Below are 15,057 nucleotides of genomic sequence, written 5' to 3'. Positions count from 1 at the left end.
TATGTAATTAATTGTTCTTGCAATATAGATATATTTGAGAGTTTTAAGATTTATTTGGAAATAAGCCATCCCTTCCAAGCCAATTGTTATAATGTTCAAATTTACAGGCAAAATATCTTTATACGTACATTCATATACGCCCTCAACATTACATAGAGGTTATTTATTGGAATCGGTGGAATATCGATTTTATTTCAAGAGTGATCATAACAAAAAAAATCGTACCCAAAATGTTCGTACCCAAATTTTTCCCATATGAATACGAAAAAAATGTGGGTCTGAAAATTTTGGGCAAGAAAAAAAAGTGGGTACAAAAATTGTGGGTACCAAAAAATTGGGTACGAAAATTTTGGGAACGAAAGAAATATTTTGGCACGAAAAAAATTGGGAACGTACTATTTTGGGCACGATTTTTTTTATAAGGGAAGATGGGGTACCTGTAAGTATACCGGGTACCCATTTGAAAATCGGTGTACGGTGAAGTAAACCTCAAAGTACCCGGGGTACGGGGAAGTAGTACCCGTGGGGAACTTAACCCATTCAGCCTCTCCGATCAGTTTCATTTCACTGATATTTCTCTATAAACCACCTGAAAGCATAAAATAAATCTGTATATTGATTTCACTAAATTTCGTTGCATGTTTATTCCTTTTGTAAAAAGCACATACTATACGACCAGCGCTCTGGGAAAACCGAGCTTAATGCATCTGCGTAAAGCGTCCTCCTTGATTAGCCCGTGCAGTCCGCAAATCCTAATCAGGGACAACTCTTTTCGCGTTAACGGAATTTTTCGTTTAAATGAAGTGTCTTTGAACAAAATTCTAGGAGTGTCGTCCCTGATAAGCCTGTGCGAACTGCACATGCTAGCATTGGGCAACGCTTAAAGGGGCCTTTTCACGTTTTGGTAAATTGACACAATTAGTTACGATATTTGTGAGGAAACCGTTATACTGAACATTTACCATGCTCTTAAATAGCCTTTATATGCATCTTTTGACGATTTAAAAACCTGAAAATTATATAATTTGGAGAGTTTTGCTGCTGTCGTTATATTTTGTGAAACTACGAGGATCGCTTATATGAAGTATAAAATACATTTATGATTGTAAAAGGAAAGATGGCCGAGTGCTCAAATGCGCAGACTTTTTACTTCAGGACTCCAGGGGTCAGTGGTTCGAGTTCTGCTGAGGGTTACCTTTTTTGTTCTTTTTTTTTCTTTTCTTTTTTAAATTGTATTCTTGATTTTTACTGGAGCTTTTTATTTCGAATTGTGAACATTGATCGATATAAAGCACATAATGACAAATTTCAAAACATGCCAAAATCTGTGTAAAGGTCCCTTAAAGGCACATTCATCAATCCTAGCTTTCACAGAACGCGGGTAATAGTTTGTTATCTTACATATAAAAGGAAAATTCAACACAATTTAGTGAAATCATATATATGAGCAGATATTACATACAATAAGTGTTGTTGTATACAGCACTGATGTTACATAAAGCAGTCACTTTGTTCTGACCGATAAGAACTGAGCGCACATTATAAAACAACAAATAGTTAATCCATGCATGTATTCGATACGTAGCGGTGAACAGTTGGATGATACCTTGTAATTGCTTTCCCAGATGGAACTAACTGGAAAGACCTCGAATGCGTGAAACGGTGCTCTCGTAACCGCTACAAAATGGCATATGAGCCGCGCTCTGGTAAAAAGGGGCTTAATGCATGTGCGTAAAATGTCGTCCCTTATTAGCCTGTGTAGTCCTCACAGGCTGATCAGGGACAACTCGTTCCGCTCTTACCGCCTAGAATGGATTTTCGTTTACAAGACACTTTCTTTCAAAGAATAAAAATCCACAAAACGGAAAGTGTCACCCCTGATTAGCCTGTGCGGACTTTGCATGCATTAATACGCGATTCCCAAGAGCGATGTTCATATGAGTCGCGTTCTGAGAAAACTGGGCATAATGCATATGCGTAAAGTGCCGTCCCAGATTAGCCTGTGCAGTTCGCATAGGCTAATCAGGGACGACATTTTCCGCCTAAACAAGATTTTCGGTAAGAAGGGACTTTCTTTAAACGAAAAATACCTTAAAGGCGGAAAGTGTCGTCCCTGATTAGCCTGTGCGGACTGCACAGGCTAATCTGGGACGAAACTTTACGCACATGCATTCAGCCCAATTTTCTCAGAACAAGACACATATATATATATTGCTTAAAGCTAATTAAAATGAGACTTTTTCCGGACAGAAGAGGTCAAATTGATGGAAAAAAGTCATAATAGTATAACGGTATGTAATACAACGACAGTAGATCGTTGTTTCAGACTTTCTTTTGAGTTCTCTCCCTTAGATCTGTTTGTTCTACACAGTTTACATCTGATTCTAATGTTTAAATCAATAGTTGCTACATGAACACAAATGGTTATACGAGAGAATAAGCTATGAGTAATTGTTTCATACACATGTATCATGAATACGTATTGTGATCTATCAATAGCAAATTGTAGTTATGTAGTTGTCAGATATGTACTGTATATGCGCTATGTAGTTGTCAGATATGTAGTGTATGTATGTTATGTAGTTGTCAGATATGAAGTGTATAATTGTATATATGTTATGTAATTGTCAGAAATGTAATATAATGTGGAAATAGGTGAAGCATAAGTGTTATACATGAAACGTTAAGTTAGTAGCTATGTAGTGTACAGAAGTCTACTATTTTGACCTAAATTATTAGCTATGTAGTGTACAGATTTCTACTATTTTGTCTTGAATTATTAGCAATATAGTGTACAAATGTCTACTATTTTGACCTGAATTATTAGATTTGTAGTGTACATATTTCTACTATTTTGTCTGGAATTGTTAACAATATAGTGTACAAATGTCTACTATTTTGACTGGAATTATTAGCTATGTAGTGTACAAATTTCTATTATTTGTCTGGAATTGCTAGCTATGTAGTGTACATATATCTACTCTTTTGTCTGGAATTATAAGCTATGATGTAGTGTACAGATTTCTACTATTTTTTCTAGAATGACTAGATATGTTGTGTACAGATGTCTACCATTTTTACTGGAATTATTAGCTATGTAGTGTACAGATGTCATCTATTTTGTCTGTTATTATTAACTACGTAATGTACAGATGTCTGATATTTTTACTGGAATTATTAGCTATGTAGTGCGCAGATGTCTACTATTTTGTCTGGAATTATAAGCTATGCAGTGTACTGATGTCTGTTATTGTGACTGGAATTATAAGTAATGTAGTGATGCAGAAGAAAACTGTAGTGAAGAGTTGTCATCTACGTAGTTTAGAATTATCAGTTATGTTGTGTAGAGTTATCAGCTATGTTGTATAGCGTTATCAGCTATGCTATATAGAGTTATAATCTTTTTTGTGTATAGTTATCAGCTATGTTGTATAGAGTTAGCAGCTATGTTGTGTAGAGTTATCAGCTATATTGTATAGAGTAATCAGCAATGTTGTGAATAGTTATCAGCTATGTTGTATAGAGTTATCAGCTATGTTGTGTAGAGTTATCAGCTATGTTGTGTAGAGTTATCAGCTATGTTGTGTATAGTTATCAGCAATGTTGTGTAAAGTTATCAGCTATGTTGTGTAGAGTTATCAGCTATATTGTATAGAGTAATCAGCAATGTTGTGTAGAGTTATCAGCTATGTTGTGAAGAGTTATCAGCTATATTGTATAGAGTAATCAGCAATGTTGTGTATAGTTATCAGCTATGTTGTGTAGAGTTATCAGCTATATTGTATAGAGTAATCAGCAATGTTGTGTATAATTATCAGCTATGTTGTGTAGAGTTATCAGCTATATTGTATAGAGTAATCAGCAATGTTGTGTATAATTATCAGTTATGTTGTATAGAGTAATCAGCTATGTTGTGTATAGTTATCAGCTATGTTGTGTAGAGTTATCAGCTATGTGATATAGAGTCATTAGCTATGTTAAATAGCGTTATCAGCTATGGTGTATAGATTTATGAGCTATGTTCGTTATAGTTATAAGCTATGTTGTTTAGAGTTATTGGCTTTGTTATTTAACAAAATCAGCTATGGAGTGCATAATTGTCATCTATATAGTTTAAAATTATAAGCTATGTTGAATAGAGTTATCAGCTATGTTGTATAGAGTTATCAGCTATGTTTTTTAAGCTATGTAAGATAGATAAATCAGCTATGTTGTGTATAGTTATTAGATATGTTGTGCAGAGATACATGCTACGTTGCATAGAGTTATAAACTATGTTGTGTAGAGTTATCAGCTATGCTGTATATAGTTTTAAGCTATGTAAGGTAGATAAATCAGCTATGTTGTGTATAGTTATAAGCTATGTTGTACATAGATACATGCTATGTTGTATTGATTTATAAGCTATGTTGTATCGATTTAGCAGCTATGTTATATAGAATTATCAGCTATGTTGTGTATAGTTATCAGCTATGTTGTATAGAGTTAGCAACTATGTTGTGTACAGTTATCAGCTATATTGTATAGACAAAATGATATGAATAGCCAAAGAGAGGGAAATATGAGATAGGCATTTTGCTTTTATACCGGAAGAAAAAAAGAGTAAAGGACGAACCGTTGAGGAATAAACCATAATTTATTGGCATTTACCTTATCTAAAAGATGACTCAATCAGAAATAAGCGCGTTTAGATCAGTATTTACCTATTTTACCACATAGGTGTCGTCCCTGATAAGCCTGTGTGTACTGCACAGGCTACTATGCGACGACACTGTACACGTATGTATTAAGCCCGATTTTCCAAGAGCGCGACTCACATTTATTGTTTATTATTCTTGATGTATAAGTTATTCTTTGTATTATGATAATTATTGACTAATTGTTGTATTTAGAAGTGTTGTACAATTAACCTTGTGCAAGCACAATATGTATAATACTTATATCGTATTCAGACTCCTTGCAAAATAGTTCACATGCTGAACAGTAATTAATCAATCTCGATTAAAAAACCTGAACATTATAAAGCGTTGCAACGCGAAATACTTGAATAATTTGGAGAGTTCTGTTGTTGTCGTTATATTTCGTGATACTAAAATGATTGCTTATATAAAGTATAAAATACATCACTCATTATATGTGCACGGATGACCGAATGGTCTAATCCAGATACATTTTTTCCAGGGGTTAGTGGTTCGAGACCAGGGGCCGTATCCACAAAGATCCTTAGGCATTTTCTTAGTTATTTACTTAAGTTCGAAAAATCACCTAAGGCAAGATTTTCCCTTAAATATTCTTCTTAAAAATTCCTTAGGAAAAAGATTAGGTAAGTTTTTGTCTCGTGCATTTTTTTCCCTCAGTGAAACATAATTCGCCTAAGGAGTGACTTAAGTTTGTTGTCAGGGACATCCCCGGGTTCCCTGACATAAAAATAGCATCACGATGACGTCGTCATTATAACATACCACGAGATTTCTCGGCACACAAAAATGGCGGTTGTCTCTGTCTAAAGAGAATCGGTTGAATTTTATTACGTGTTTTAATTTCCGAAGCGTGCCACAAGGAGTTTTTATGGAAAACATAAAGGGAGTGACTTTTATTACATGCATACAATGCTTGTGAATTTAAGCAGCATTAAATGCCATGTTTTATTTGTGATTCCCACTGTCGGCGTTTGGGTTTTTTGTGGATCTTAAAATAGCACTGAAGCGATACCGGATGTTTATAGCAGACGGCGTTTTGTCAAAACTGTCAAAATGGAAGAAAAAAGAAAACGCAATCCCAACTTTTCGCTGCAAGATTCCTTGCTTCTTACCCAAATAATGGGAGAGACGCATCCCGACTTCCATGATATGGACATGTCTTTCCACAAGGTTGATAAGGCTAGATTCAGCAATCGTACGTATCAAAATATTGGTATCAAGCTTTAGACACCACACAGAGAATCATTTGCATAACACTCAGTCTTCAAAATTAGCTTTGAAAAGTTAATTGCCAGACTGGCCAGCTACTGAAGAATTCACTACATGCCTTTTAATATTTTTATGTCCAATAATAATGTTTTTACACATATTCCTACAACACTTATTTAAGCTCTTGATTTGTTGGAAATTAAGTCAGTGTTTCAACACAGTATTAGGTATGAATAATAATCTCTGCAATTAAGAAGGATCAGTTTCCACTTGTAATTTTTTTTGTCATCTTAAACAATAACCATTTCATGATTATTCAACGTGAAATTTATTTTTGGCCCAACAGTTTTTTTTATATGCTACGGGCATTTTTACATGTGTTAATTTTTATGACTGTGAAATGTCTGTGAGCAGAATGGTAATAATATGCGAATATAGCCATTGCATTATGACAAAAACTTTAAATGAACAAAGCGATAAAAAGAACAAAAAAATAAATAAATAAACGTTTGATTAAAATAAGTGCATATTATTGAATATTGATCTATTTAACATGAGTTGCTAAATGTTACAATGAGTAATATGAATAAAACCATTGTTAATAAATATATTTCATAAACTACATTAACTTGAGCATTATTCATTTTATGTACCTGTAAGTAAAAAAAGAATATATGTATGATATCAGGAATCAGCAAAGCAACAAAGAATGCACTGTGGGTGGCAGTTACTGAAAATTTCAATGCCAGAGCCCAGTTTAGAAGGGAGCAATCCATTTTGGAGAAAAAATGGGAAAATCTACAAAGGGACCACAGAAATCTGTACATGGATTTTCAAAGAGAAATTTCATTGACAGGTACCTTAGATATTAAACTAATTGTTTACCATTTCAAACATTTGTCGGAATGGATTTTGTTTTTGAATGTAAAAGGATAATTATGAAAATAGGTAGGTAGGTTGCCATAACTTTTATAAATTTCATCTTTACATGTTATTTTACACTTTAAAAGGGTAATTTCAATGACCAAAGTCTTTCAAATGTATAAACAACATTATTTCTACATAATTATGAGATGGAACAACCTTTATTTTGATAAAACAATGCATTTTTAAAAAATTAATAATAACAATGAATTTTTAATGTAAACTTTACTACAAATCGCAAAAAAAGTTGCGTCGGCAGGGGTTAGTAGAAACAGTGACCTTTTTTAGGCCTAATGTATAACTAAATATGCTGAAATGTATTAAACAGGGCGAGGTCCAATTGGCAGAACATTGTCTGTCCTCACAGAGGCAGTAATTGATGTTATTGGAAAGCAGAGTGCGGCAGTTGTTGGGGCAGCAGGAGCAGCATATGACTCAACATTGGCCTCACTTATGCTGTAAGATTCACAAACAAGTATAATTAAAAATATGTTACTTCCTTAACTTTATATACTCAATATATGGATCAATATGGAATAGGAAAAAATGCTGAAGATACTGATGATTATTTTTGAATTCAGTGTCAGAACATATTATGTTTCATGTATGAATGGTCAAGTTTTTACAGAAAAAAGGGAAGTACAATACTCAATAGATGTAATCATTTAGAAAAAAAGATAAACCCCCAAATAATGTAATAACTAACCTATGGTAAGAACTCACAAGACAAAAGATTAACACTATTTTACTGCACCATTGAACACAATTCTATCATTATTTAAATAAATCAATTACAGAATATTTTTGTAAACGGCATATTTTTAAGCAGCTTTTAATTAAAAGTTTTAGTATATAGAGGAAATTTGTTGGATCCGGTGGATTATCGATTTTCATTCACGAGTGATCATATAAAATAATATTTTCACGAGTGAATTAAAATCGATAATCCACCGAATCCAACAAATTTTCTTTTTATTAAACGCATTTTTTACAGTTTATATACATTGTTTAAGAGTTTAACTAAAGACTTTTGCTGGGATAATGACGTCATTTCGTTAAAAAAATGACGTCATTTCACAGTAAACAATGAAAATTATCGATAATTCTCACTGATAATTTTCACTGTTTGAAACAGTGAAATTATCAGTTTTAATTCACTAGTATTTCTCTATAAACCACCGGAAAGCATTAAATAAAAAATTTTAATTCTGCAAATTAAATGCAGAACAAGCCATTGATATCCCCCTTTTAAACTGATATTGTCTGATTACTTGTTTTTCTTGTGTTTTTAATTTTTCAGTCCTCAACAGTTTGACGTATGTGACAGTGAAGAAAGGTGATTATTTCTTCTTCTGTTTGTGTAATATATATGTTTCAGATGTAATCATTATAAGGCATGACAATCCATACTCATTCGGGGTAGTTGGAACAAACAGCTTTTCTATTTTAGTCATGTTTACTTAAAACACATAATTCACATCCAATACATGCAAATCACATAAAAAACATGATACACACCTCCAATTAAATAGCTAAGCATAACCCAAACAGAAGTTGTTCCTTTATTTGCTATTAAATATTTTATTTACTTCCCATGTTAATTAAGTATGAATTAGTTACCAACAATTTAAAAGAAAAAAGAAACTAATGCTGCACTTTTTTTTATTTATTTTAAGTAATCTCATTATAAAATGAAACGTTTACACAGTCATTTTTACAATTTACAACATATTGTGTAACTATGGCATTTCGTGGCAAAATCTATGTACAGAACTTTTATTTTAGAGTCCAATCATGTTCAACAACAACCAGTACATTGCCAAGGTATTATTATAACATTAATAATAAATTTATGTTTTCAAGCTATAAGCAATGATCACTAGTTATTAAATTATTTATTAAATTATTATAATTATGTATCTCCTGTCACTTTCATTTGAATGCTGCTGCATTCTGATTGTATAATCTGTGCACATGACCGTTTTTATTTCATTTTTAATGTCTTTTAAAGACATTAAACAATACACTTTACATGACACTTTCCTGTCAGTAAATGTATGACAAAATATTATAACTCAACAAGAAAATTCCATGACTTTGTGTAAACAAACAACGTTAATTGAAAATGAAAACTTTAAATTGAAATGTCCTGACATTTAAAGAATTGCATGAATAAGGTATACATGAATTTTTTTCAGCCCAAATCAAGCGCACTGTTGCTGTTGTAGTGACTCTGAAATGAGAGCCTTAAAGAAGAGAAAACTAGAGTTGCAGATAAAGTTTTATGAGAGACAACTTAAATTGTAAAATGACATATTAGTTAGTGTTTCTTTGTTAGTTTTTCAATAATCTTTTTTGCAGCGATGGCCTCCGACCCCCAAACTGATATTATCAGCTATGTTTTCTGGCTCCAAAACCTATAACATCAGCTATGTTCCCTTGCCCTGAAACCTATAATATCAGCTATGTTCCCCAGCCACCAATCCTATATTAATCAGCTATGTCTCATTCAGCACACATTTTATATACTTGTTTTGTCTTTATCAGATGTAAATGAACACACATTTTTAAGACTTGTTTTGTGTTTATCAGATGTAAATGAACACACATTTTTAAGACTTGTTTTGTCTTTATCAGATGTAAATAAACACACATTTTTAAGACTTGTTTTGTCTTTATCAGATGTAAATGAACACACATATTTAAGACTTGTTTTGTCTTTATCAGATGTAAATGAACACACATTTTTAAGACTTGTTTTGTCTTTATCAGATGTAAATGAACACACATTTTTAAGACTTGTTTTGTCTTTATCAGATGTAAATGAACACACATTTTTAAGACTTGTTTTGTCTTTATTAGATGTAAATGAACACACATTTTTAAGACTTGTTTTGTCTATATCCCCCGTAATTTACAATCTAAAATACTGTTCGCATATAATATCACGAAAGCGAAGTCCATCTTCTGGACCAACATGAATCCCGTCATTGCGCACAGGATCTTCCGGCAGATCATCAACATCTGGCACACCATGCAGCTTGCAGATGTTGTGCAAAACTGCACATGCAATGATCACCCTGTCAATACACATTGTTTGTTGTTTTGCAATATATACCACTTTCACAGTAAAAAGATATTTTTATTGATACAATGTTGATTTTCTTGCAATATATAATGGTTTCATAGTAAAAATGTATTTTTATGTCCCCCCACCACTGTAGTGGGGGACATATTGTTTTTGCCGTTTCTGTTGGTTGGTCTGTTGGTCTGTCTGTTTGTGTCAACTTTAACATTTTGCCATAACTTTTCCTATATTGAAGATAGCAACTTCATATTTGGCATGCATGTATATCTCATGGAGCTGCACATTTTGAATGGTGAAAGGTCAAGGTCATCCTTCAAGGTCAAAGATCAAAAATACTAAGTCAAAGCGGTGTACAAGTGGACATAGCGTTTCTGACAAACATATTTCTTGTTATTTATAATGTTAACAGACAAAATCCTATTTAAAGGCATTCTTTGCAACAAACAATCATTTTAATTTGTATTAATTAAAATGTACATTAATTTTAATGTATATCTTTTTTGAAAACAATGCATAACTCAATATTTGATTAAATGATGAGATTTTACATTTATTACATCCAAGTTACCGACACTTTTATAAAATTTCATAATGGTGTCTGAAAACAATATATTTACTTGCACGTTTTTTCTGGAGCAAGTCTAACTTCTCCATGCAGAATTCCCCATCTGCGTTTCAGCTGTCCTATGCCCCGTTCAACCTTGCTCCTTGTCAACTTGTGTGCCCTGTGTTTAAAAAAGTTAAAATAACATTTTTTATGTTATCGCTTTATGATTCCATTATAAATACCAGATTTAAAAAAGGGCTGTTTGTAAAACATGCATCCCCCCCATATGGGCTCTTCGTTGTAGTGACAGCCATTGTGTGAATATGTTTTGTCACTGTGACCTTTGACCTAGTGACCTGAAAATCAATAGGGGTCATCTGCCAGTCTTGATCAATGTACCTATGAAGTTTCATGATCCTAGCCATAAGCGTTCTTGAGTTATCATCCGGACACTATTTCGGGTCACCGTGACCTTTACCTTAGACCTAGTGACCTGAAAATCAATAGGGGTCATCTGCGAGTCATGATCAATGTACCTATGAAGTTTCATGATCCTAGGCCCAAGCGTTCTTGAGTTATCATCCGGAAACCACCTGGTGGACGGACCGACCGACAGACCGACCGACAGACCGACATGTGCAAAGCAATATACCCCCTCTTCTTCGAAGGGGGGCTTAAACATTGGTATGTTAATAACATTATTTAAACATGCTTATGGCGATGAGCTGCATGTTTAAGTCAAAATAAAATATGATCTGTTCCATTTATCTTTTTACACTGACCTGTTATACGCTTCCTGAGCGTTATTAGCTGGTCTCACATAAGGCGTCAACGGCCAGCGTTTGCAGGGATACCCACTATCGCCCAGAAGAAAGTGGTCATTCTGTGGAAGCAGGTTTCTATCGAAAACTTGCCACAGCCCACTTCCTCTAAGGATCCTGCTATCGTGGGTACTTCCTGGCCATCTGGCGACAACGTCCATTATCATGTCATTATGATCAAACACAATCTGAAACAAGCAAATTCATAGAATTTATATGAGGTGAATGAGACAGAGTTTTGGAGGGACAAAATCAATTAAGGGGACAAAACTCATGAAAATCCAAACTTCAATTACTGTGAAACAGCTCTTAAAATTTTTGGACGGACACTGCCAAATTACATCCATCCATTTCAGATGGGTGTTAATAAGGTTGTTAATGACTTATAAGTATCGCACTTGACACAAGCAGCTATAATGTAGACAAGAGCACCGCAAAACGGGTGCCACGCTTGGGTGCAAAAATACTTTTTTTTTTTTTTTAAGAGGTCACAGAGACCTTGACCTTTGACCTTGTGACCCAAAATGAGTGTGGTGTGTAGAACTCATCAAGGCGCATCTACATATGAAGTTTCAAAGTTGTAGGTGGATTTTAGAGCCAATGTTAAGGTTTTAGCACGACGCCTAGGGTGGACGGCGGACGGCGAGCTGGCTATGACAATAGCTCGGGTTTTCTCGGAAAACAGCCTTGCTAATAAAATCAACAATACTTCAATTAAATGACACTGTGTGCATTAAGAAAGTTAAACAATAAAAGGGTTAAAATCAACAATAATACAATTAAATGGCAGTGTGTGCAAAAAGAAAGTCAAACAATAAAAGAGTTTTATCACAATGCACAATGTCTTTTCATATGGGGAATACACAATCTGTTAAAAACACAATGGTTTACAACATACGATTCACTTTGTGACATATTTCACAATTTTAAGAAACATTACCTGTGTGTTGATGGAATGGTAACCCATTCTGTTCACGTACATGGGTTCATCAATAGATGGTGCCTGGATCTGTACATGAGTCCCATCTATGACACCGATCACATTTGGGAATCTAATTAAAACAACATACAGAAAATGCAGTTGTTAATAAATTGAACAAATACCTGTTGCAAGGGCACAATTTAACACAATTATATGATATTCCTATTATATAATAGGATTAATCAAGTATTTTCATTATCAGAAATTGGAACAACAAATATCTTATAAAGTGAATTACCTAGCAATATGAAAAAATCCGTGTTTATTCCTGTTTAATGACTCAATGGTTGTTGGGAATCTAATGTGTCTCCTCACAACATTTTGGGAGCTCAGTGCATCAAGTGTTTGAGATACTGCTCTCGAAACACTTGATTGAGCTACAGAGTGCAGATCACCGGTGTTGAGCTGTATCACACCGGTAGCCAGGTACCTCAGTGTGATCAAGACCTTGTAGCCAGTAGAAAGGCTGTGGCTCCTGTCAGTATTGGGGGCTAAGGCAGCATCCAGCTGGGCAATTATATATGCCAATGTGGCATGGTTCACACGATATCTCTTGTACAGATCATCATTGGTCAACTGTGCAATGTCAATTCGCTCACGATACTCCCGAACTGCCATTTTGCTGCAAGCTGTATAACCAAAATGTTGAAAATATCACAATGCACTGTATGAATTGCTATATGGTAGAAAAGTAACTTACCATCAAATATATCCTGCCATTTATGGATTGATTTTCATTATCTTGCAAGGCAAAGTACATACAAATACTGGAACAGTGTTCGTCCCGATATAGTATAGATTAAGCCCGGCAAGATTTGTAACTTTTATTTCATACAGTATCATCTTGTTGACCGGATATTCCGAAACGCCAATGTTGTTTTTTCATCTCCAAATTCAATACAATGGGGGGATTGGGCGTCTGTCGTTTTGTAACATAACGTTAAAAATGGCAATTGAATTGATAATAGAAAACACAATCAGTTTTAATTACTGGTTACAAAAATAACCGATTTGGTTACAAAATGATCGATTAATGATTACGAAATAACTGAAAATGCGTAGCTACGAGTACGAAACGGCTATGCTACGAAATGACCGTAAACCCAATTCAACATTTCCGGATTTTCCTCGTTACTGACTCAAACAAACAAAGTATGATTCTTTCATAAACACAAAAACACTTCACATCAACTGCTTTTAAATCAGTGTTTACATTTGTATAACAAAATAACAGCTTGAAACCAACGTGCGAAAACTTCCTCGATCAATTCCTTATTTTTTTACATACGGAAGTAAACATTGCAACTTCCTGTCTCGCTAACAAATATAAACGGGTAGAAACAATTACTATTTAAATCAACTGCACTATCGATAAATTTATCAAAAGAAATAAGATACACCCACCGATTGTGATGATTTTCTAACTTCTCTCCTTGAAAACAGGATTCCGCGTTAAAATGGACGCTACGTTAGTTTTTTCCTTAATATTTAAGGGTCCTCCGGAGGTTCCTTAAAAGTTAAGGCGAAAATGCCGACTTAAGGCAAAACATAAGGGCATTTTGTTTTGTGGATAATACTTGAGGAATATCTTAAAAATTAAGGGAAAATAGCGAAAATTAAGGGGAAAATATTTAAACTTAGGCAAAAATCTCCCTCAGGATCTTTGTGGATACGGCCCCAGTTGAGATACTTTTTCTTTCTTTTATTTCATTCTTGATTTTGTATTTGAACTTTTAAGATCCAATGTTTTCACTTAACAATATAAAGCATTCAATGACAAACTTCAATACATACCAAAATCTGTGAAAAGGCCCAGTTAAAACAATTTTCATAAACGAACAAAAAAAAGTTACTTCTTGGAACTGTATGTATAAGCTTGTTGTTCTGTTGAGTTGTATTTACCAAGGATTTAGCAGAAACTATGGTATGTAATATATAAATCTTCACTAGATACACCAGTTTTGCACTCAAACATCGACGTTAAAGTAACAATTTTCAAATGTATTGTTCAACAATAATACTTATACCACAATATTCAGAGATGCAGGTGTTGTTCATCTCTATAACTTAACATGCTTAAATGTTCACACTCACTTGATTGTGTGAGTGCGAATCAAGGGAACATTGTAACTATCATAAAAGTTCACGTTTTGTATAAATTGCATATTTGATCTAACTATCACTGATAAGTGAATTGTCGGCCACTTAGTTGATACATCCAGGTCTGCGTTACGACGACACTGTGTATCAATGTAATGAGTGCTATTATTAGTATTATCATCATTATGATTAAAATGATGATGATTACTATTTATAAATATATTGCTACTACTACTTTTACTACTACTTCAACTAATACTACTACTACTACTACTACTACTACTACTACTACTACTACTACTACTACTACTACTACTACTACTACTACTACTACTACTACTACTACTACTACTGCTGCTGCTGCTGCTGCTGCTGCTGCTGCTGCTACTATTACTTCTTCTATTTCCACTACTACTACTACTACTAGTACTACTACTACTACTACTACTACTACTACTACTACTACTACTACTACTACTACTACTACTACTACTACTACTACTACTTCTACTACTACTACTACTACTACTACTACTACTACTACTACTACTACTACTACTACTACTACTACTACTACTACTACTACTACAACTACTACTTCTACTACTAATACAACAACAACTACTACTATTACTATTACTACTACTACTACTACTGCTACTACTACTTCTACTACTACTACTACT

The 15,057-nt window shown here is 33.8% G+C and overlaps 3 protein-coding genes across 4 annotated transcripts in view; 1 reads left to right on the top strand and 2 right to left on the bottom strand.

The window, feature by feature from the left end:
• The window catches only part of LOC127841392 (uncharacterized), a 605,785-nt gene that overhangs the window by 81,079 nt on the left and 509,649 nt on the right, over positions 1 to 15,057 (bottom strand). The window lies entirely within an intron of this gene.
• On the top strand, positions 5,202 to 7,339 carry LOC127841399 (uncharacterized). The gene is made up of 3 exons (XM_052370221.1): positions 5,202 to 5,895; positions 6,598 to 6,765; positions 7,162 to 7,339. The coding sequence occupies exons 1-3, from the start codon at positions 5,754 to 5,756 to the stop codon at positions 7,293 to 7,295; spliced, it is 444 nt and encodes a 147-aa protein (XP_052226181.1). The 5' UTR covers positions 5,202 to 5,753; the 3' UTR covers positions 7,296 to 7,339.
• LOC127841398 (putative nuclease HARBI1) lies at positions 9,529 to 12,341 on the bottom strand. Its single transcript, XM_052370220.1, has 4 exons — positions 12,230 to 12,341; positions 11,251 to 11,477; positions 10,539 to 10,646; positions 9,529 to 9,913 (listed from the first exon to the last, which is right to left on the bottom strand). The coding sequence occupies exons 1-4, from the start codon at positions 12,269 to 12,271 to the stop codon at positions 9,748 to 9,750; spliced, it is 543 nt and encodes a 180-aa protein (XP_052226180.1). The 5' UTR covers positions 12,272 to 12,341; the 3' UTR covers positions 9,529 to 9,747.

The sequence above is a fragment of the Dreissena polymorpha genome, chromosome 8, assembly GCF_020536995.1.
Source record: "Dreissena polymorpha isolate Duluth1 chromosome 8, UMN_Dpol_1.0, whole genome shotgun sequence".
Taxonomy (NCBI): Eukaryota; Metazoa; Mollusca; class Bivalvia; order Myida; family Dreissenidae; genus Dreissena; species Dreissena polymorpha.
This window is presented reverse-complemented; position numbering and strand designations above follow the sequence as displayed.

Excerpts from the sequence above, each read along its gene's own strand:
- LOC127841399 (XM_052370221.1), top strand. The coding sequence starts at position 5,754 with ATGGAAGAAAAAAGAAAACGCAATCCCAACTTTTCGCTGCAAGATTCC. Across the intron at positions 5,896-6,597 it reads TAAGGCTAGATTCAGCAATC|GAATCAGCAAAGCAACAAAG; the intron begins GTACGTATCAAA and ends GTATGATATCAG. Across the intron at positions 6,766-7,161 it reads AAGAGAAATTTCATTGACAG|GGCGAGGTCCAATTGGCAGA; the intron begins GTACCTTAGATA and ends TGTATTAAACAG.
- LOC127841398 (XM_052370220.1), bottom strand. The coding sequence starts at position 12,271 with ATGTACGTGAACAGAATGGGTTACCATTCCATCAACACACAG. Across the intron at positions 10,647-11,250 it reads GCTCAGGAAGCGTATAACAG|GGCACACAAGTTGACAAGGA; the intron begins GTCAGTGTAAAA and ends TTTTAAACACAG. Across the intron at positions 9,914-10,538 it reads GCTCCAGAAAAAACGTGCAA|GGTGATCATTGCATGTGCAG; the intron begins GTAAATATATTG and ends GTGTATTGACAG.